General features: G+C 35.5%; 2 protein-coding genes and 1 pseudogene across 2 annotated transcripts; all 3 read right to left on the minus strand.

Annotated features, from left to right (window-relative positions):
* Positions 1-236: 236 nt before the first annotated feature.
* On the minus strand, positions 237-3,018 carry LOC116137436. Its single transcript, XM_031423121.1, has 2 exons — positions 2,081-3,018; positions 237-763 (listed from the first exon to the last, which is right to left on the minus strand). Exons 1-2 carry the CDS (start codon positions 2,545-2,547, stop codon positions 523-525), a joined length of 708 nt encoding a protein of 235 aa, XP_031278981.1. The 5' UTR covers positions 2,548-3,018; the 3' UTR covers positions 237-522.
* A 4,458-nt stretch (positions 3,019-7,476) lies between these two features.
* On the minus strand, positions 7,477-9,657 carry LOC116137430 (annotated as a pseudogene).
* A 6,553-nt stretch (positions 9,658-16,210) lies between these two features.
* LOC116137431 (transcription factor MYB1) lies at positions 16,211-19,905 on the minus strand. The gene is made up of 3 exons (XM_031423114.1): positions 19,811-19,905; positions 18,507-18,919; positions 16,211-17,443 (listed from the first exon to the last, which is right to left on the minus strand). The coding sequence occupies exons 1-3, from the start codon at positions 19,903-19,905 to the stop codon at positions 16,509-16,511; spliced, it is 1,443 nt and encodes a 480-aa protein (XP_031278974.1). The 3' UTR covers positions 16,211-16,508.
* Positions 19,906-23,786: the final 3,881 nt, after the last annotated feature.

Below are 23,786 nucleotides of genomic sequence, written 5' to 3' on the forward strand. Positions count from 1 at the left end.
CCTTAATTATATTTATATATCTTGTCAATTTTTGGAGAAAAATTGTGTTTAAGTTTCTTGTAAAACGAACTTTCAACATATTGTGTTACAACGTTTATTTTATCTGAACACATCACAACCAGAAAGAGGAATCTCTAAAATGCAGAAGGAACCACAATACACTCAGCGTGGCAACAGAAAGTGTATAATCAGATTAACTTTTCAAGTACAAATTGGAATTTTAAAAAAAAACAATATGCTGACTTTATATCCTCCATTGAAAAAGCTCAACAAGCTTGATATGAGGAATGTGCGTTTATAGATATAACAAACTTCTACTGTATGAGCAGAAGATGAAATTAAAGAAGTATAGATAAACTATTTAGAGCCTGCATTACTCATTGCCTTAAAACAAATTCTGCAGTCTCAGTTATGGGAATTTTTTTTTCCCTTCTTATATTCCGTTCTCTTTTTTCTTTCTTTTTTTTTTTTTTTTTTTTTTTTTTTTTTTTTGGTTTCGTTCAAACATTCTTTCATAAAATCCTATGACGATGGCACATTAAAGTGAAAGAGCCAAGATATGACAAATGCAAATACCATGCAAGCGAGCAGGAAATTCAGAAAGCGGTGGCCATGCCAGAAGTTTCGAGTCTCGCCATGGTGTGCTGATGCTGAGACCGAAGACATTGCAGTGGCACTGTTGGTCTCATTTGACTGCTCTATAGCTTCCATCTCAGTTGCTCCAGCAACATTGCGCGCAATAGAATTACATATCTCACAGGTCCTAAAAATATCAATTAGACCAAATAAATATAAATACTAGCACTGAAAACATCAAAAAAAGGTTGCACATAAAAAATGCACTAAAGGTCCAAGTACAAGAACAGGGAATAAATACTATGACAGAGTTATTGAAGATAACAGGAAATAAATACTACAAAGCCAGAGCTGTCTGGTCTAGGCATGTTTTTATTATGATTTGCATAATGAGCCATCTGATATGCATTGATGCAGCCCTTAAAAGCTATAACAACCGGCATTGTGATAATAAAGGAAAAATAATGCATGCGCATGCGCATGCGCATTCACATTCGCATAAGTATACATCAATGGAGTCTCAGAATAATAGAGTTAACCTAATGCATCAGAGATATCAGCTTTTTCCAGCATGGAAACATAAGGTACAAAACACTACCCTCCTAAACTAAATCTCTTTAAACAAATAGCCTGCATCTAATAGCATCAATAGAAAACTTCACCTCCAAGTTCCTCTTTAATTTGAATGTGACAGAGGTGGTTCAACAAAATTCTCTCATGAAAAAGGAAATAAGATAAATGTAGTTGTTTGCCAGCTGCAATTAAAACTGCAGCTGAAGGCAAATACAGTAAAAAACTGCAAATGGGTTTGATTTGGATCAAAAATAGAATTCAGATCAAGTGATTGGCATAACTTCAGCCATATTTTATATAATAATATCCAAAAAGACAACTAATTGCAGAGGTCTAACCAATGGTATAGCATAGTGGGTGACTTGCCGCCAGAGGATTGCATAACACAGAAAAATTAGTGCACAATATGCCAAATTTTTTGACAATCACAGATAGTATAAAAAATTATATTAACTTTGAGTTGGTCATCTATAAAAAGGTCAATTATCACCAAACATGTTGGGCAAATTGCAAAATCAAGAGTCCACATTCAGCAAATCAATTAAAAAAGAAAAAGCATAAGGCGGCACCGGCAAGCAATAATCAGCCACCGAGATCACATCCAATCAGGGGGCAAATCTCTACTTTCACAAAAAGAAAGTGAACCAGGAAGAGTAACATAGAGATTCCTAAACCAAGAAAAAAAGACACAACATCAAACAACTGTCACTGTGTTTAAGCATAATATGACGCTGGACCTCCTAATGCTTTACTCTTTTGCTTTACTTTTTTCCAATCAACTTCTTCTTTTTCTGTTGACAAAATTAATTTTGTAACGCATTATACTTAACATATCAGAAACTAACTAAGCTCTAATTCAAACCCAAAAAAATCCAAAACAAGTAATAAAAATCTTGATTCGACCAGTAATAAATGAACATTAAAAACTCACTTGTTTCCTCTAATCTTGAACCAGGCCTCAGCACACTGTTTATGAGCAACAGCTAAATCATCTTTGCAAGAACAACCCAATTGAATAGCAATCCCAGATTCATGGCTATTACTCTCAAGACCCAGATGGCAAATCCTACAATCTTTCTCTCCCTCCACTTTACTACTATCCATGTGCACTTTTATTTCAACTTCACCCCCTTGACTTTCAATCTCCACTGAACAATCAGATGATGAAGAAACTGAAGATACCCTCCTCGAAACGGCGGCATCGGAAACGCAGGCAAAACTGTACTCATCGTAGGACCCAGCTGTCGTTGAGTAGAACTGAGAGTAGCATGAGCCACCGTCCTCGGCGTCTGAAAAGCACACGCTGACGTCACTTCCGGCGATTGAGTGGCGGTGGTGGCCATCATTTTCAGTACCGCCTTGCTCTATATCAACATGGGACATTTCTTGAACTGACATTATATTGTTTCAAAGACTTGGAAGCATTAAAAAAGCTTAGAGCTCAAAACTTTCAGAAAATGTTAACAAAAATGGAAGGATTTAAAGAACTGGGTATTGGATTTGGTGATCTCACAACTCCATCAAATGTTTCTGTTAACAAAAAGGTTTTAAAACAATAAAATAAGTTAGAAGGTTTGGAGTTTTATGAAGAACGTAAAGGAAAAGAGAGAGTTAAACAAAATAAACAATGGTAGTCTATGAGACAAAGACTGAAGCTTTTGCTAAGAAACTTGGACTGAGACCCACTGCGAGGAAGAACAGAAATCGAGCTGTGGATACATGGAAATCGAGGAGAGATTTCATTTAATAAAGTGAAAGACTAAAGACAGACTTGTTGACAGACTTGATGTTTCACTTGGGATCTTTTTCTTCTTAGCAGATTCTGTACGTTTGATTCCAAAAACTGTGAATCTAATTGATGATCAAAGGGTTAATATTGAAGAGAGAATTACAGCTCGAAAGAGCAAGCCAGTTGCAAAGAAATTTCTAAGATTATATTATTACATGTCGGATGATCCATTTTGTTTTGTCGTTTTGCTTTTTCTATTTGTTTTTTTATGCGTATAATATACGATCTTAATAAACTATTTATCGTACAAGACTTCAGGTCTTATTATTTAAAATATATACTTTGTATTTATTTACATGTTGGGCTGTAATACGTTAATTAATAAGAATATTATAATTCATATATCTGTTTATAAAATTCAGGAGTTTAGAATCGGATGCCTTCAAATTGTAGTATTTTTGTAATATGTTAAAATAAATAAAACAAAACTTTTAATATAAATTTTGATGAATTCATAGCTTGCTAGTAAGTATAAAGTAGTAACTAATGTTAAACACACTTATCCATAATTTTTATTTATTTAAATGTATATTTAATTGATACTTTGAATGTATTATAGTTCTAAGTTTTATTTATTTAAATGTATATTTAATTGATACTTTTGAATGTATTATAATTCTAAGTTTGAGTTAATAGGGTAATTACTAGATCTCAGCCTAGTTAGTAAATACGGGTATGATAAAAAAAAGGTATAGAAATTTTACGGATATGATACAGTAAATAGTGAAAAATACGTTTGTAAAAATTTTGTCATAAAATTCGAATATGAAAAAAATACAATACGGGTTTAATATGGTACATTATCAATAATACATTTTGAAAAATACGACAATATCAATCTTAGTTTTAGCACTTTTCATGAGTCATTTGATTAAAATCTATCTAGCATTTCAAATATATGGTTACAATAAAAAAAGGGTATGGGAATTTTACGAGTATGATACGATAAATAGTAAAAAATATGTTTATAAAAATTCGGTAAAAATTCGGATACGGAAAAAATATGAGAATAATTCACGAATAATACGATTGAAACATATAATTTGTGAATAATAAGACTGGGTTAATAAAATAGTTCATGAATAATATATAAATTATATGATCGGCAATATAATTCGTGAATAATACACAAATTTACTAATAAGGAATCTCAGTATAAGGGTTTCGAAAAATTATTTAAGGTTCAGGTAAATTTTCTATTATTAAAAAAAAAAAAAAAAAAAAAAAAAAACAGGGGTGGCGTGTGATAATTGTTTAAGCGGAATTGCGGAAACATCGTTATTGAACAGGTTGACTATGGGTGGACCAGAAGCGGACCACGCGTAATTTATATCTGCTACCTGTGCTTGGTGGAACCGCACAAAGCCTTATTATTAATTATCAATTTAGCGGAGAAAAACAGGGAAAATTCCAACAATACTAAAAGCCAACCCTCATATGCTGACAATTACATCAATTTGATAATTGATTTGGTGACACTTCACAGAATCACTTCCCTCTTCCTTGCGTGTTAGATTTTCATTTCTAAATTCTAATATGCACATCCAAGACAACCCCACATGTTAATTTACCATTAAGGTTAACAAACAAAGTTTAATTCATATCTTTTAACCACAAATCGAGTCTAGATGAATGGGAGATGAATTGAATCATTAGAAAGTGTTAATTAAATCATAATTATGTATTTATGATTTTTATTTACCCTTTTGTTGGGATTTTACTGTCATTCGAATTCCACTTAAAAGGTTGTAATTAAAAACAAAAAGTAAATAAGATAGGATTGAAATGAAGACTATTTGCATTGTACCCATCAAAGTGGAACTGTTGCATTTGATCATTAAATGAAAGTGGAGCAAGTAATTTCAGCATTATGGTGGTGGGTAAGTTAATTTAGTTATGCAAATCGAAGAGTTAGTACAAGAAACAGTTTAATTATAATCGGATTCCTTCAGTTGTGTTTATGATGTTTCCATTTCTTGTTCCTTAGCTTTCAGTAGAGCAGATTGGTAGGCCCTTAACAAATCAGTTCATTCGGTTCCGTTTTGAGTCATCTGGGGACCATTTCAGTTTGTTTACCAAATTTAACCGAAAAAATAGGCACCCAACAAACCCTAATCGGAAATGGTTGGTATGCTTAAAACCCAAAACCCTAATCTAAGAACTTGAAAGTTGAACATGTTGATGTTTGATTTTGACACCAACGACTCGCAGGTGCAAAATGCTAAGAGATCTTAGAAATTACACGTGATAATTCATAAGATTTGAATCTGGAGCTGAAATTATATATGTTTACAAAACATATAAATGATTGACAAGAGGTTTTTATAGTGGTTCGGATACTTAAAGCAAATCTTAATCCACTGTTATTTATTATTCTCTTGATTATTTCTATGATATTGCATGTAAAGCATACAAGATGAAGAAAATTTTTGCTTACAGAGAGAAATAATGAAACTCAAATGTTTGTCTAGCTCTCTCTCTGCCCAGCCCTCCTTTTCGTGAAGAGAGGTGTCAATTTATACACCTTTGAGGTCAATGTAATGAGTGATTTTGCAAGTTGTCTTATACACGAAAACTCTCATCCACCTTATCTTAAAATGAGATAGGATTGGTATAAAATATCTCTGAGACGGTATGGGTCTGAAACATATAACTTGTCTTTTAACACTTAATTTTTAGGCATAACAAAACCCATCCAGGCTTCTTCACATGGGGGCCTTTCAGATTTGTCACTGTCACACTTTACTAAGAAGGGCTTAATGAAAATCTCTTTTCTCTAGCATCACTTGTCTTGTAGAGTCTCTACTCAGGAAAGAAGAATCTAATCTAAACACCCTTTTCTTTTTTACATGTAAAGACTAAGAGTGAGTGAGCTGTTTGTCATTGAAAAAGGTTTAATGTCACTAACCATAGCACTTAGGATTTCTGACCCCTAGATGCCTTCCACTTAAATCAAACTCTATTCCTTGCCTTTGAAATTGGGTAGAGCAAGAGGAATGTAAAGGTATTCTATATTTTGAAATTAGTTTTGACTAGTAACAACAATTTTTACTAAGCATTCTTGAAAATTCCAACTTCAGCTCTACAAATTCGGTTAACTGTCGATACATTATAGAATAGATTCTCTATTCCTTTTATCTGTCTGTAAGCAACTTTTCAGAGAATCACAGGTACAACCTTGCTATTATATTTGTCCTTCTACCTATGTAATATAATCTGTAAACTTTCAAGCTGTAACTGTAGACACACTCAGTAGAAGAGGGAAAGAGAGATACTATATCAGAAATTTTCTTTTTCTTTTTCAAATTCCTACATGCAATATAATCTGAACATCTCTAAAACATACCCTTAAAAATTGGGCAGCAAAGACGTGAGTCGAGCACTAACCTAGCTGAAAAGGCAGTAGCTTCTTATTTGGCTATTCACCACCCCACACGGCATCCCTAATTTCTTTTTTACAGTAATCCTGGTTAGGGACTTAGTTCCTAAATACTAGAAATTATTCAGAATTTCTATGGTAACCTGCAGACCTATGCATGTATTCATATGTGGAAGCTACTTTTATGTGATAAAGAACGCTACTATAGAAGCACTAATAAGAAATTCCAGGTATCTCGGCCATTATTCCTATGAATAATTCTGTACTTAGAGCCCACGTCATTTAATGGCTCGCAGGAAGGTAGCGAGGAAATTATCATTAAAAGGCGACAGCCAACAAGTGTTATTTTAGATGGGAGATAAATTGTAGGATCTCACTACTTTCAGATATGACTTTGCACAAATGTGATAAAAAGCTCATTTTGAGGAAGTAAGACAGAATTTCCATGTAAATCTTACATATACAAGATGAATAAATAATGAATCTTGTAAATCATCATTACTGGAGCTACTAACATGCAATGCAAATGTTAAATATGTTATCTGGCGTGACCAAGCCTGGCTGAAATGAACAGAATACATTCAATAAATCAGAACATATACCAAATACCTCTGAGTCTATCCCACTTTACGAAATTTAACAATCAATCTGTATCTAAATACCATCACCATATCCACTGAAGAAACCAAGAAACCATAGAACTCTTGTTGTATTCTGTACCATATCGGATCCTTAGTACAATGAGAAAACAGGCCATCATTCCCAGATTAATTCTAAAGATTAAGGCACCCAAGCCAACTAAAAGCTATTCCAAGCCTCTACTTCAAACCTTCATCATCGTTCTAGTATCAGTGACTTCTAAATAGCAGTAACAGGTCTTTGATAGGCATGTTTAGGTCATTCTTAATCAACAATGGCTATCACACAGTGTCAGTGACTCTAAAACTTGCAAATCTTTTTCTCAACTATACTCATCGTCTAGTAATTTCAGTTAAAGACTGAATACATTCATCGTCCTCAACTATGGCCCCAAATTAAGGTCGAAATTTAAGGGTTGCCTAATGCCTACCAATTATTTTTATGGAACATTAGTGCCTTTTAACTTGTTTTTTCTGTCTTCAAAATGCCCCATTTGCACCTGAATCCATTGGATACTATCCTACCACGTGTTACCCTTTGGCATTTGAAACCCATTAGCTACTGTCCTAACATCTTGGTCACCCCTTTGCAATTGAGATCCATTATTTCTTATCCTACCGGCTGGATCATCCATCATTCTCATATTGCTATCTCCAATCCACTTTTCAGCCAAGCAAGGTTGCTTATGTCTGTGCTAGGAAGCCAATTCGTAACTTGGAAAGCTTGGAGGCTCTGAGAATTCCAAAAATTCAGGTCCCAACAGAGTTTTGACAAATTCCACCACATTGTATCCCACAACAGCCATAGCCACACAAGTGAGGCACCATCCGCTCACTGTACACTCCTTCAATCAATTTGCAGATCCCAGCATCTGGTAGTGATCTTGAACAAGAGGTCCTTGCATTGGTGTTTGCCTTGGATGTGTGGAAACAATCTCAGGGCCATCCACAGTATTATAACATTGAAAGCACTTACACGTGCCTGTGGCGGAAAAGAGTAGGTTGTTCTTTTAGTTCATGATCAAGATTAGATGAAACCTCTGTTATGTGTTTGTCTGCACAATGATTATTCAAAATTTCCAAAGACATACATCTTTTCCCTCCAAGGATTTAAATGAATTTAATCACCGTAAGATGAGTTTCTTCAGATGATGCTTTGGTCCTATCGATGCTTGTATCCTCCAGGATATTTCCAGATTCGAACTTCTTTACCCTGTCAAGTTCCATAGCCCGACGCCTTAGAGTGGAATCCATGATAATAGCTTAATTATCTGTCCTCCCTGGTAAAGCCAGCAATGACTGCCCATTTGTTCCCATGGATACATGAGCTGCATATATTTGATCTTCCTCATCTGAAATGATTTTGCTTCTGTCACCCAGCAAGTCAGTAAGCTCTAACATAAAATTAATTCAATAAACGCAAGCTGAGAAAGTTCATGCCAACACTTCTAATATAGTTTTCACACTTTTAAAATGTGTGCCATAAACTTAAAAGCATGATTGTCTAAACAGGATAGTAGATAGGGGCCTTAACTAACCACTAATAGTCCTCTATTACCATCAGACTCAATAACAGGATATTTTCACCTATGCAAGGAAGATAAAAAGCTAGATGGAGCATGCATGCACACAAATCATAGAACTGTAGGGCACTGCACCAAATTATGAACTAACTTTGTACGTCAGTAATACAGTGTAGCCAAAATTAGAGACCAGAAAAATTAATATAGCATAGATCTTAACAGGGATCTAATACATATATATAAGAGAAGAATTCTCTCACATCTCAATAGATAACTATCTAAGTGTGCAATGCAGAGGCGATGCTGCGTCAACCAAACCCACTTCGTTTCTTTAAAATCGGAAAAATACCAGGTTGATTATGCCTCATTGCAAAACCTTTATTGCGTTATTAGTTTCTATATTCTATGTTCCTCCTTATGTTTCAACATCTTTGATTCTTTTCACCATTTTCGACCATATACACTGCACCAGTCGACATAGAAAATTCACAAACTTGTGTAGCTACGGCACATTTCAGGGTTACATGCTTCTTTTATTATTATTTTATTATAAACAATAAAAATAAAAACATGGCACCAAATCTTCAAAGACTGCAACCAGAACAAAGTTAAAAGATATAACACTGATAATATCAAAGTAACTTGTAGCAAGATCAGAGTTGAACAATAAAACATACAAACTCAAGTCATAAAAATACCTCAATATAAAAACTAAATTGAAAGATTTTCAGCACATTGAGAACATAACAAATTCAAGTATAAAAATAACCTCAAATATAAAAACTAAATTGAAAAGAATTTTCAATCCACATTGAGAACATATATGCTGTCAATATTATATAATTTACCAGTAAATGGCTTGCGTTTAACAGCTGGGTCAAGCTGATTACACCACCTGAGCCGACAAGACTTGCCGGAGCGACCGGAAATTCCTCGGGCGATCAAGCTCCAATTCCTCGCTCCGAACTTGCTCACAAGGTTGCTCAATATTGTGTCCTCTTCGGGCGACCAAGGCCCCTTCACTCGGTCTTTGTTGCCTCTTCTGCTTCCCTCTCCGACAACTACTACAGAATCGTCGCCGCTTCCGCCGTCGTCACATACGCCCTCGGCTGCAGCTTCTCCACCGTCTGCAGTGTCATCGCCATCGACTTGGATTGCTGTTTCCATTTCTGCTTCCATTTTGTTTTTTGAATTTTTGTTGGTAAGACACCGGACTCACTTGACTTGAAGTGTGATGTAAAGACTGCTCTGCATTTATAGGGCAACTGTTTCCAGAATTCATTTCTTTGTAATTACCATGGTACCCATACTGTAAATTATATTCACTAGTTCCTTTTTCTTTTTTATTTGTTTGCTTTTAATTTTAACTTTTGTTGTGAGGTAAATCTTTGAAACATAGATCACGGATTCCCGTCATGTGTTATTCATTTTAAGTTAATTTTATTTATAAGTTTTTTATTATAATAATATATAAACATATTTTTTTAGTTAAATTAGGAATGAGATTTCATTCATATTTTGTAAACTACACTTGTGCACAACAAAAGACACAAAAAACAATATAAGAACGATAGATGTAAGATTTGCACTAAACATTTGAACCATTTTAAAATTATTCTATTTGTATTATTATTTGATTTCTAATTTATCTATCGATCCAACATCGAGATTGCAGGTTTTACACAAATTCCTGTATAGATTCTTTTACAGAACTTACATGCTTATCGTTTGTGCAAAAAACTGCATCAACAACTTTGAATGTGATTGAATTTCTAATTAAGCGTTCTATTAGAAATAAGCTTTGAAACGCTGACGTTTTGCATTGAATAAATCAATAAACTTGCATTTTAAGATATTTTATATTTTTCTTTTATGATTGAGAGAATGAAAATCCAATTTTAAAAACAAAAACAGCAAGGTTAGCGGTGTAATTTCATGTTCATAGGTGAGCAAGGTGTTTGTTAGAAAAGATGGGAATCATATGTTTATGTAATTAAGGAACGAACTTTCTACAGAGGCTAGTTGACCCATCTAAGGTGGCGGGAAAACTCTCAAGCTCACTGCGCGCCCGCTCAGCAATTGTTTGTCGATTAATAAGGCGAGTAAACGACAATTACCTACCCAAGCTTTCGCGAATCTCCAAGTTTCCATCTGGTTTCATAAATTACAGATTTTTATCTTTAAATTATTATTTAATCTAACGATTAAAAAGGTAAAATAGTTATTTCAAAGATAAAAATTTCAAAATAACCCTCATATCTCAAATTCACCCCACCGAAGGATCGACGATTTCAGGCCAATTCAACTTGTTCCCAGAGCATTTGCCCTCCCCCCCCCCCCCCCCCCCCCCCCCCCCCCCCCCCCCCCCCCCCCCCCCCCCCCCCCCCCCCCCCCCCCCCCCCCGGGCGACGACATCACCATTACAATCCCCTCAACCCCCACATCAAAACTCCTACCCTCCTCGCCTGATTGAACCCCTTAATCAACTATCGCCACTCTTAGTTTTAGTCGAGTGTTTAATCCAAATTTTGGCTAATCCAGGCATCGCAAACCACCCTCGACACCACCAATAGTATCACCAGCTTCTCCCAACCAAAACCCCCAACATCGCTAATCACAATTACTTGTCGATTGCCATCGCCTCTGCCTTAGGGTTTCGCTTGGTGGTCACACCTTTCCAGCCAAATTCCGACTGATATTTGTGCCGAAAATCACTATTGACACCACCCATAGCACCACAGGCATCCCCCCTCCAAAACCCCCCAGCAACCCCAATCTCGGTTGCCCATTGATCGCCGTCCGCCTCCCCCCTTAGGATTTTGTGAAATTGTTGTTTTTGGATTGATTGCAGGAGTTTGTTATGGAAGGAGAATGATTGATTTTGAAGTGTTTTTGATTTTTTGATTGATTGTAGCTTTTTTTACAGCCATTTCATCTCGCTGCCGACCTTACCATTAAGATATGAGGATTATTTGAGAGAAATTTGAGATATAGGAGTTATTTTGAGAGAAAACTAACAGTGTTAATTTAAGAGTGAGAATCTGAAATTTATGAAACTAGGGGTGGAAACTTACAAATTCGTAGATTCGCCAAACCTTGGGTGGGTAAAATTTACTTTTAATAAGGCTAGCCCAGGTTTTAATGTGCTGACCCAAGTTCAACAGCGTTGCCCTATTAAGTTCTTTTAGGCCGATCACTGATGAGTTTAGGATGGTTGGGCCGAATGACGGCCCATCCCTAGCCATCCCTTCACAGGAATTTTGTGGTTCTGGACTAGGCTTGAAATAGGGTCTTAATCACAACAATGGCTATCACACAGTGTCAGTGACTCTAAAACTTGCAAATCTTTTTCTCAACTATACTTCATCGTCTAGTAATTTCAGTTAAAGACTGAGATACATTATCGTCCTCAACTATGGCCCCAAATTAGGTCAAATTTAAAGGGTTGCCTAATGCCTACCAATTATTTTTATGGAACATTAGTGCCTTTTAACTTGTTTTTTCTGTCTTCAAAATGCCCCATTTGCACCTGAATCCATTGGATACTATCCTACCACGTGTTACCCTTTGGCATTTGAAACCCATTAGCTACTGTCCTAACTCTTGGTCACCCCTTTGCAATTGAGATCCATTATTTCTTATCCTACCGGCTGGATCATCCATCATTCTCATATTGCTTCTCCAATCCACTTTTCAGCCAAGCAAGGTTGCTTATGTCTGTGCTAGGAAGCCAATTCGTAACTGGAAAGCTTGGAGGCTCTGAGAATTCCAAAAATTCAGGTCCCAACAGAGTTTTGACAAATTCCACCACATTGTATCCCACAACAGCCATAGCCACACAAGTGAGGCACCATCCGCTCACTGTACACTCCTTCAATCAATTTGCAGATCCCAGCACTGGTAGTGATCTTGAACAAGAGGTCCTTGCATTGGTGTTTGCCTTGGATGTGTGGAAACAATCTCAGGGCCATCCACAGTATTATAACATTGAAAGCACTTACACGTGCCTGTGGCGGAAAAGAGTAGGTTGTTCTTTTAGTTCATGATCAAGATTAGATGAAACCTCTGTTATGTGTTTGTCTGCACAATGATTATTCAAAATTTCCAAAGACATACATCTTTTCCCTCCAAGGATTTAAATGAATTTCAATCACCGTAAGATGAGTTTCTTCAGATGATGCTTTGGTCCTATCGATGCTTGTATCCTCCAGATATTTCCAGATTCGAACTTCTTTACCCTGTCAAGTTCCATAGCCCGACGCCTTAGAGTGGAATCCAGTGATAATAGCTTAATTATCGTCCTCCCTGGTAAAGCCAGCAATGACTGCCCATTTGTTCCCATGGATAGCATGAGCTGCATATATTTGATCTTCCTCATCTGAAATGATTTTGCTTCTGTCACCCAGCAGTCAGTAAGCTCTAACATAAAATTAATTCAATAAACGCAAGCTGAGAAAGTTCATGCCAACACTTCTAATATAGTTTTCACACTTTTAAAATGTGTGCCATAAACTTAAAAGCATGATTGTCTAAACAGGATAGTAGATAGGGGCCTTAACTAACCACTAATAGTCTCTCTATTACCATCAGACTCAATACAGGATATTTTCACCTATGCAAGGAAGATAAAAATGCTAGATGGAGCATGCATGCACACAAATCATAGAACTGTAGGTGCAGCTGCACCCAAATTATGAACTAACTTTGTACGTCAGTAATAACAGTGTAGCCAAAATTAGAGACCAGAAAAATTAATATAGCATAGATCTTAACAGGGATCTAATACATATATATAAGAGAAGAATTCTCTCACATCTCAATAGATAACTATCTAAGTGTGCAATGCAGAGGCATGCTGCGTCAACCAAACCCACTTCGTTTCTTTAAAATCGGAAAAATACCAGGTTGATTATGCCTCATTGCAAAACCTGTATTGCGTTATTAGTTTCTATATTCTATGTTCCTCCTTATGTTTCAACATCTTTGTTCTTTTCACCATTTCGACCATATACACTGCCCGTCGACATAGAAAATTCACAAACTTGTGTAGCTACGCACATTTCAGGGTACATGCTTCTTTTATTATTATTTTATTATAAACAATAAAAATAAAACATGGCACCAATCTTCAAAGACTGCACCAGAACAAAGTTAAAAGATATAACACTGATAATTCAAAAGTAACTTGTAGCAAGATCAGCTTGACAATAAAACATCAAATCACATTATAAAAATAACCTCAATATAAAAACTAATTGAAAAGATTTTCACACATTGAGAACATAACAAATTCAAGTATAAAATAACCTCAAATATAAAAACTAAATTGAAAGAATTTTCAATCCACATTGAGAACATATACTGTCAATATTAGATGGTGGTGGGGTAAGTTAATTTAGTTGATGCAAATCGAAGAGTTAGTACAAGAAACAGTTTAATTTATAATTGGATTCCTTCAGTTGTGTTTATGATGTTCCATTTCTTGTTCCTTAGCTTTCAGTAGAGCAGATTGGTAGGCCCTTAACAAATCAGTTCATTCGGTTCCGTTTTGAGTCATCTGGGGACCATTTCAGTTTGTTTACCAAATATTAACCGAAAAAATAGGCACCCAACAAACCCTAATCGGAAATGGTTGGTATGCTTAAAACCCAAAACCCTAAATCTAAGAACTTGAAAGTTGAAACATGTTGATGTTTGATTTTGACACCAACGACTCGCAGGTGCAAAATGCTAAGAGAATCTTAGAAATTACACGTGATAAATTCATAAGATTTGAATCTGGAGCTGAAATTATATATGTTTACAGAAACATAAATAAATGATTGACAAGAGAGGTTTTTATAGTGGTTCGGATACTTAAAGCAAATCTTAAATCCACTGTTATTTTATTATTCTCTGATTATTTCTATGATATTGCATGTAAAGCATACAAAGATGAAGAAATATTTTGCTTACAGAGAGAAATAATGAAACTCAAATGTTTGTCTAGCTCTCATCTGCCCAGCCTCTCCTTTTCGTGAAGAGAGGTGTCAATTTATACACCTTTGAGGTCAATGTAATGAGTGATTTTGCAAGTTGTCTTGATACACGGAAAACTCTCATCCTACCTTATCTTAAAATGAGATAGGATTGGTATAAAATATCTCTGAGACGGTATGGGTCTGACAACTAGTATACTTTGTCTTTTAGACACTTAATTTTTAGGCATAACAAAACACTCCAGGCTTCTTCACATGGGGGCTCTTTCAGATTTGTCACTGTCACACTTTAACTAAGAAGGGCTTAATGAAAATCTCTTTTCTCTAGCATCACTTGTCTTGTAGAGTCTCTATTCAGGAAAGAAGAATCTAATCTAAACACCCTTTTCTTTTTTACATGTAAAGACTAAAGAGTGAGTGAGCTGTTTGTGTCATTGAAAAAGGTTTAATGTCACTAACCATAGCACTTAGGATTTGTGACCCCAGATGCCTTCCACTTTAAATCAAACTCTATTCCTTGCCCTTGAAATTGGGTAGAGCAACAGGGAATTGTAAAGGTAATTCTATATTTTGAAATTAGTTTTGACTAGTAACGAACAAATTAATTTACTAAGCATTCTTGAAAATTTCCAACTTCAGCTCTACAAATTCGGTTAACTGTCGATACATTATAGAATAGATTCCTCTATTCCTTTTATCTGTCTGTAAGCAACTTTTCAGAGAATCACAGGTACAAACCTTAGCTATTAATATTTGTCCCTTCTACCCTATGTAATATAATCTGTAAACTTTCAAAGCTGTAAACTGTAGACACACTCAGTAGGAGGGAAAGAGAGATGCATATAATCAGAAATTTTCTTTTTTCTTTTTCAAATTCCTACATGCAATATAATCTGAACATGCTCTAAAACATACCCTTAAAAATTGGGCAGCAAAGACGTGAGTCGAGCACTAACCTAGCTGAAAAGAGCAGTAGCTTCTTATTTTGGCTATTCACCACCCCACACGGCATCCCTAATTTCTTTTTTACAGTAATCCTGGTTCAGGGACTTAGTTCCTAAATACTAGAAATTATTCAGAATTTCCATGGTAACCTGCAGATCCTATGCATGTATTCAATATGTGGAAGTTACTTTTATGTGATAAAGATACACTTACTATAGGAGCACTGATAAGAAATTCCAGGTATCTCGGCCACTTATTCAGCTATTGAATAATTCTGTACTTAGAGGCCACGTCATTTAATGGCTCGCAGGAAGGTAGCGAGGAAATTATCATTAAAAGGCGACAGCCAACAAGTGTTATTTTAGATGGGAGATAAATTGTAGGATCTCAGCTACTTATTCAGATATGAACTTTGCACAAATGTGATAAAAAGCTCATTTTGAGGAAGTAAGACAGAATTTCCATGTAAATCTTAACATTATACAAGATGAATAAATAATGATTCTTGTAAAATCATCATTACTGGAGCTACTAACATGCAATGCAAATGTTAAATATGTTGATCTGGCATGACCAAGCCTGGCTGAAATGAAACAGAATACATTCAATTATAATCAGAACATATACCAAATATCTCTGAAGTCTGATCCCACTTTACGAAATTTAACAATCAATCTGTGATGTAAATATCCATCACCATATCCACTGAAGAAACCATAAAACTCTTGTTGTATTCTGTACCATATCTGATCCTTAGTACAATGAAGAAAACAGGCCATCATTCCCAGATTAATTAGTCTAAATAAGGCACCCAAGCAAACTAAAAGCTATTCCAAAGCCTCTACTTCAAACCTTCATCATCGTTCTAGTATCAGTGACTTCTAAATAGCAGTAACAGGTCTTTGATAGGCATGTTTAGGTCATTCTTAATCACACAATGGCTATCACACAGTGTCAGTGACTCTAAAACTTGCAAATCTTTTTCTCAACAATACTTCAGCTTCTAGTAATTTCAGTTAAAGACTGAAATACATTCATCGTCCTCAACTAATGGCCCCAAATTAGGGTCAAAATTTAAAGGGTTGCCTAATGCCTACCAATATATTTTTATGGAACATTAGTGTCTTTTAACTTGTTTTTTCTGTCTTCAAAATGCCCCATTTGCACCTGAGATCCATTGGATACTATCCTACCACTTGTTATACCCTTTGGCATTTGAAACCCATTAGCTACTGTCCTAACATCTTGGTCACCCCTTTGCAATTGAGATCCATTAGTTCTTATCCTACCGGCTGGATCATCCATCATTCTCATATTGCTATTCTCCAATCCACTTTTCAGCCAAGCAAGGTTGCTTATGTCTGTGGCTATGGAAGCCAATTCGTAACTTGGAAAGCTTGGAGGCTCTGAGAATTCCAAAAATTCAGGTCCCAACAAAGAGTTTTGACAAATTCCACCACATTGTATCCCACAACAGCCATAGCCACACAAGTGAGGCACCATCCGCTCACTGTACACTCCTTCAATCAATTTGCAGATCCCAGCATCTGGTAGTGATGCTTGAACAAGAGGTCCTTGCATTGGTGTTTGCCTTGGATGTGGTGAAACAATCTCAGGGCCATCCACAGTATTATAAACATTGAAAGCACTTACACGTGCCTGTGGACGGAAAAGAGTAGGTTGTTCTTTTAGTTCATGATCAAGATTAGATGAAACCTCTGTTATGGTGTTGTCTGCATAATGATTATTCAAAATTTCCAAAGAACATACATCTTTTCCCTCCAAGGATTTAAATGAATTTACATCACCGTAAGATAGAGTTTCTTCAGATGATGCTTTGGTCCTATCGATGCTTGTATCCTCCATGATATTTCCAGATTCGAACTTCTTTACCCTGTCAAGTTCCATAGCCCGACGCCTTAGAGTGGAATTCCAGTGATTCTTAATAGCATTATCTGTCCTCCCTGGTAGAAGCCTAGCAATGACTGCCCATTTGTTCCCATGGATAGCATGAGCTGCAATTATAATTTGATCTTCCTCATCTGAAATGATTTTGCTTCTGTCAGCCCAGCAAGTCAGTAAGCTCTAACATAAAATTAATTCAATAAACGGCAAGCTGAGAAAAGTTGCATGCCAACACTTCTAATATAGTTTTCACACTTTTAAAATGTGTGCCATAAACTTAAAGAGCATGATTGTCTAAACAGGATAGTAGATAGGGGCCTTAACTAACCACTAAATAGTCTCTATTACCATCAGACATCAATAACAGGGATATTTTCACCTATGCAAGGAAGCATAAAATGCTCAGATGTAGGCATGCATGCACACAAAATCATAGAACTGTAGGCATGCATGCACACAAAATTATAGAACTAACTTTGTACGTCAGTAATAACAGTTGAGCCAAAATTAGAGAACCAGAAATAATTAATATAGCATAGATCTTAACAGGGATCTAAATACATATATATAAAGAGAAGAATTCTCTCACATCTCAATAGATAACTATCTACGTGTGTAATGCTAGAGGCCTGCGTCAACCAATACCCAACTTCAGTTTCTTTAAAATCGGAAAAATAGCAGGTTGATTATGCCTCATTGCAAAACCTGTATTGCAGTTATTAGTTTCTATATTCTATATTCCTCCTTATGTTTCAACATCTTATGATTCTTATCCATAGTTTCTACCATATAACATGCACACAGTCGACATAGAAAATTCACAAACTTGTGTAGCTACAGCAACATTTCAGGGGTTAGACATGCTTCTTTTATTATTATTATTATTATTAACAATAAAAATAAAAACATGGCTCCAAATCTTCAAAGACTGCAACCAGAAAACAAAGTTAAGAAGATATAACACTAATAATATCAAAAGTAACTTGTAGCAAGATCAGAGCTTGAACAATAAAACAACATTAACAAATTCAAGTATAAAAATAAACTCAAATATAAAGACTAAATTGAAAAGAGTTTTCAATCCACATTGAGAACATAACAAATTCAAGTATAAAAATAACCTCAAATATAAAAACTAAATTGAAAAGAATTTTCAATCCACATTGAGAACATATATCCTGTCAATATTATAAAATTTACCAGTAAATGGCTTGCGTTTAACAGCTGGGTCAAGCTGATTACACCACCTGAGCCGACAAGACTTGCCGGAGCGACCGGAAATTCCTCGGGCGATCAAGCTCCAATTCCTCGCTCCGAACTTGCTCACAAGGTTGCTCAATATTGTGTCCTCTTCGGGCAACCAAGGCCCCTTCACTCGGTCTTTGTTGCCTCTTCTGCTTCCCTCTCCGACAACTACTACAGAATCGTCGCCGCTTCCGCCGTCGTCACATACGCCCTCGGCTGCAGCTTCTCCACCGTCTGCGGTGTCATCGCATCCGACTTGATTGCTGTTTCCATTTCGCTTCCTTTTGTTTTTGAATTTTTGTTGGTAAGACACCGGACTCACTTGACTTGAAGTGTGATGTAAAGACTGCTCTGCATTTATAGGGCAACTGTTTCCAATTCATTTCTTGTAATTACCATGGTACCATACTGTAAATTATATTCACTAGTTCCTTTTCTTTTTTATTTGTTTGCTTTAATTTTAACTTTGTTGTGTGTAAATCCCTGGAATATATCACGTCACGTATTATTCATTTTAAGTATTTTTATTATAAGATTTTACTATTTTTTTAGTCAAATTAAGGATCAATTTCATCATATTTTGTAAACCATTTGTCCACGAAAACAGACACAAAAATATACAAAAACAGTAGGATTTGTACTAAATTATGAACCATTTTAAATCTTTTCTTTTTGTATTATTTAATTTCCAATTCATTTATCAATCTAACATTTAGATCGCAGGTTTTACACAAATTCCTATGATTTCTCCATGAGTTTTACTTCTCGCCTGTGCAAAAAACTGCATCAATACTTGACGTGGCTGAATTCTAATTAAGCGTACTATTAGAAATAAGCTTTAAATGCTGACGTTGTGCATTGAATAAATCAATAAACTTCATTTTAAGATATTTATATTTTTCTTTTATGAATTTTAAAATAAAAACAGCAAGGTTAGCGGTGTAATTTCATGTTTATAAGTGCGCAAGGTTTTGGAAAAGACGGGAGTCTGATGTTTCTGTTAATTAAGAACGAACTTTCTACAGAGGCTAGTTGACCCATCTAAGGTGGCGGGAAAACTCTAAAGCTCACTGCGCGCCCGATCACAATTGTTTGTCGATTAATAAGGCGGCAAACGACACCCCACCCAAGGTTTCGCGAATCTCTAATCCCCCCTGGTCATAAATTTAATTTTAACTTTAAATTATTGTTAATCTAATGAATAAAATGATCATTTCAAAGATAAATTTTTTAAAATAACCCTCATCTCTCAAATTCACCCCATCGAAGGATCGACGATTTCAGCCAATCTAGCCTGTTCCCGACATATTCGACCCCCCCGCCCAACATCACCATTACAATCCCTTACCCCCATATCAAAACCCTTAACCTCCTCCCTGATTGAACCCCCAATCAATGACCATCACTCTTAGTTTCAACATTTAATCCAAATATGGCTGATCCTAGCACCGTAAACCACCCTGACACCACCAAATCATCACATTCTCCCAACCAAAACCCCAACATCTTAATCACAATTACTCACCATCACCATTGCCTTTACCTTAGGGTTTCGCTCGATGGTCACACCTTTCCAACCAAATTTCGACCGATATTTGTGCCGAAAATTACTCCTGACTATGGGTGTTCGGTTTCGAGTACTTTGCATTTTTTGAAGGAATCGGAATCGGTACGACGGTTTCTTGAAATTTGGAACCGAAACTGACAGTTCCTTGAAATTTGGAACCGGAACCTATAACAACGTTCCGATTCTGGATACCCTATAAAATTTATGACCCCCAAAAATTTTTAAAATGGCAAAAAAACCTTAAAAACATACAAATACCCCCCCCCCCCCCCCCCCCCCCTAACTTGTTAACAAAAATAAAATTACAAATTATAAATTCAAAATTACAAACTTCATTACTTTGTAAAGATGGATTCTCAAAAGCCAAACCAACTTGCTTTAAATGTTATGAAATATAAATATAAATGTATTCACATTACTTTTTCTAGGGGTGTTCAAAAAAACCGGTTGGAACCGGAACCGGCGGGTATCCAGGGTTTGGTTCCGGTTCTTACCCAGAACCAATCGTCAATGGGTAGGTTCTGGTTCCAAATTTTTTGAACCGTTACTGTGCGGTTCCAGTTCCGATTCCGGTTCCTATAGTTATGAACCGGAACCAGGAATCGAGACTAATATAAAATAAAATTAAAGATTAGGGGGGTTAATAAAAACTTTTGTAGAGAAAGTAATGTGAATACATTTATATTTATATTTCATAACATTTAAACTAAGTTAGTTTGACTTTTGAGAACCTACCTTTACAAAGTAATGGAGTTTGTAATTTTGAATTTATAATTTGTAATTTTATTTTTGTTAACAAGTGCCAGGTGGGGGGGTATTTGTAAGTTTTTAAGGGTTTTTTTACCATTTAAAAAACTTTTGGGGGGTCATTGTAATTTTACAGGGTACCCAGAACCAGAACCGGAACCGTTGTTACAGGTTCTGGTTCTTGGTACCTAGGAACCGAAACCGTCGGTTTCGGTTCCGGTTCCAAATTTCAAGGAACTGTCGGTTCCAGTTCCTTAAAAAAGTGTAGGGTACCCGGAACCGAACACCCCTAACTTTTTCTACAAAAGTTTTTATTAACCCCCAACTCTTTAATTTTATTTTATATTAGTCTCGGTTCCCAGTTCTGGTTCCTAACTATAAGAACCAGAACCAGAACCGCATAGTAACGGTTCCAAAAATTTGGAACCGGAACCTACCCATTGATGACCGATTCTGGGTAGGAACCGGAACCAAACCCACATGTTCCGGTTCCAATCAGTTCTTGTGAACACCCCTACTCTTGACACCACCCATAGCACCACAGGCATCCCCCCTCTAAAACCCCCCAACAACCCCAATCTTGGTTGCCCGCTGATCGTTGACTGCCTCCCCCTGTGGGATTTTGTGAAATTGTTGTTTTTGGGTTGATTTGGAGTTTGTTTTGGAAGGAGAATGATTGGTTTTGAAGTGTTTTTTATTTTTTGATTGATTGTAGCTTTTTTTACAACCATTTCACCTCATCGTCGGCCTTACCATAATACCATTAAGATATAGGCGTTATTTGAGAGAGATTTGAGATGTGAGGATTATTTTAAGAGAAAACTAATGGTGTTAATTTAAAAATGAGAATCTGGAATTTAGGAAACCAGGGGTGGAAACCCGCAGATTCGTAGATTCGTAGGTGGGTAAAATTAGCCCAGGTTTTAATGTGCTGACCCAAGTTCAACAGCGTTGCCCTATTAAGTGCTTTTAGGCCGAACACTGATGAGTTTAGGATGGTTGGGCCGAATGACGGCCCATCCCTAGCCATCCCTTCACAGGAATTTTGTGGTTCTGGACTAGGCTTGAAATAGGGCCCGATTTTTAAAGTGTACTTATTGAGTAGTGTTACTTTAAGGAAAAAAAAAAATAATAAAGTAAACTACGGTGTGAGAATGAGATATATTAAGTTAGTCAAATAAGGTTGCTGGTTCATAGCTTTTTTACCGTGCTACCTTGGCTAACTTAATGCATTTTCGCTAATGAACACTTTCATTTGTGCATAAGATTTTTAAGTTTGTGCAAGAAATTGTTAAAAAAAAACATTTATTTTGAAAATGATAAGTGATTTTCAGATGATTCTCAAAGTGTTGTTTTAAGGAGAAACAAAACTTCCATGTTAAACAGGTTTTTGGAAGAAGCATATACACATAATAATATTCTTTCATTTGTAACTATTGATTAATTTTTTTTTCTTTTTTTATTACATGAATTTTGGAATGGGTCATTGTGAGACCATTTTGCAAACATTCAAAACTTGCGTGAAGACATCGAGAATTCCAAATATAATTTAGACGCCAACAAATATTATATGATAGATATTTGTAGGCCTAGCATATCTATTAGTTGGTGTGTACAAGAAATGTCTTCAAAGGAAGTAATATAATAAAATGTGCCTTGAACCAAATTCATTTATTTTTTTATTAATTGGTGATAGCAAAATAAAGCCACGTGCTCTAAAAATCTTCGATGCTTACCCTATATTTTTTTAATTATTTATAAATTTCTTAAAAATAATTATTTGATTCTCTAAATCTTTGATAACTTTACTTCTTTTGTAAAGCCGTGATTAATAGAACTATATTAATATATTTTATTTAAACATTGCATTGATTTAGAGTGTAAATGTGATGTCGTGAAACCTTAGAGGCTGTGAAATAATATTTAGGGGTGTAAAAGTAGTTTTCAGGAAACCTTAGAGTAGGTGAATTAGATTTTGGCCTTAGTAATAGTTATGTCTAATAAAAACACCACGACATATTGTTAGTTGTGATATTTCTGGAAGTTTTGGTAATTTATTGTAGTATGTCGAATAAATTGACCATTTTAATCGGTTGAAAAATTAAGAGTTTCCCTAACTGGGAAAATTGCAATAAATGCATTTGGTGGGTTCCGTTAGAAGATTAAAGACTGAAAGAGGCCGGAAAGCTGAAAGATAAGAAGGAGTAATCATAGTTAGCGTGTCAGGAATTAATTCACTCAAAGAACACAATACTTTTACGTCTTCTGTAATTATCCAGACCATAAAAACCTTCATGCACAAAAAGTTAGTCACATAAAGAACAAAGTGACAAAAGTAGAAAAACTGCTAACCTGATTCTATCTTTTTTTTTTTTTTCAATTTCTTTGCTGTGGTTGACTCTTATAATCTTATTCCATCAAAGACATTGGTGGAAATTCAACATTAATCTAAATTGATTGATAATAATTCAATTCAACATTAATCTAAATTGATTGATAATAATTCAATTTGTTCAATCATCAAACTATTCGATTCCTGGTGATCCGATTTCTTTAAATTAGGCATCGAAATCCAATTCAAATTACATATATACTTATACTAGTTGGGATAAATTTGTTTCAGACTACTAGTTTATGAAACACAATAAATAAGATTTTCCTTAATCACTTAAAAAAAATTTTGGGAAAAAAATTGATTTGGTCTATTTAAAGTGTTTAGGCCTCAACTAATTTCTTAAGACCGTAAAACTGCCAGTCAGTATTGATACATTTTTAAAGACTCCTGATAACAATAATCTTCGTTTTTAGAAAGACTCTTTTTAATTATATTAGTACCACGTTTTCATGTGTTATTATTGGCCAACAAACACTTAAGAATCAACTAATTCAAACACAAATTAGACCAACGTCCTTTCATTACA

The sequence above is a fragment of the Pistacia vera genome, unplaced genomic scaffold, assembly GCF_008641045.1.
Source record: "Pistacia vera cultivar Batoury unplaced genomic scaffold, PisVer_v2 Contig325, whole genome shotgun sequence".
NCBI classification, from domain to species: Eukaryota; Viridiplantae; Streptophyta; class Magnoliopsida; order Sapindales; family Anacardiaceae; genus Pistacia; species Pistacia vera.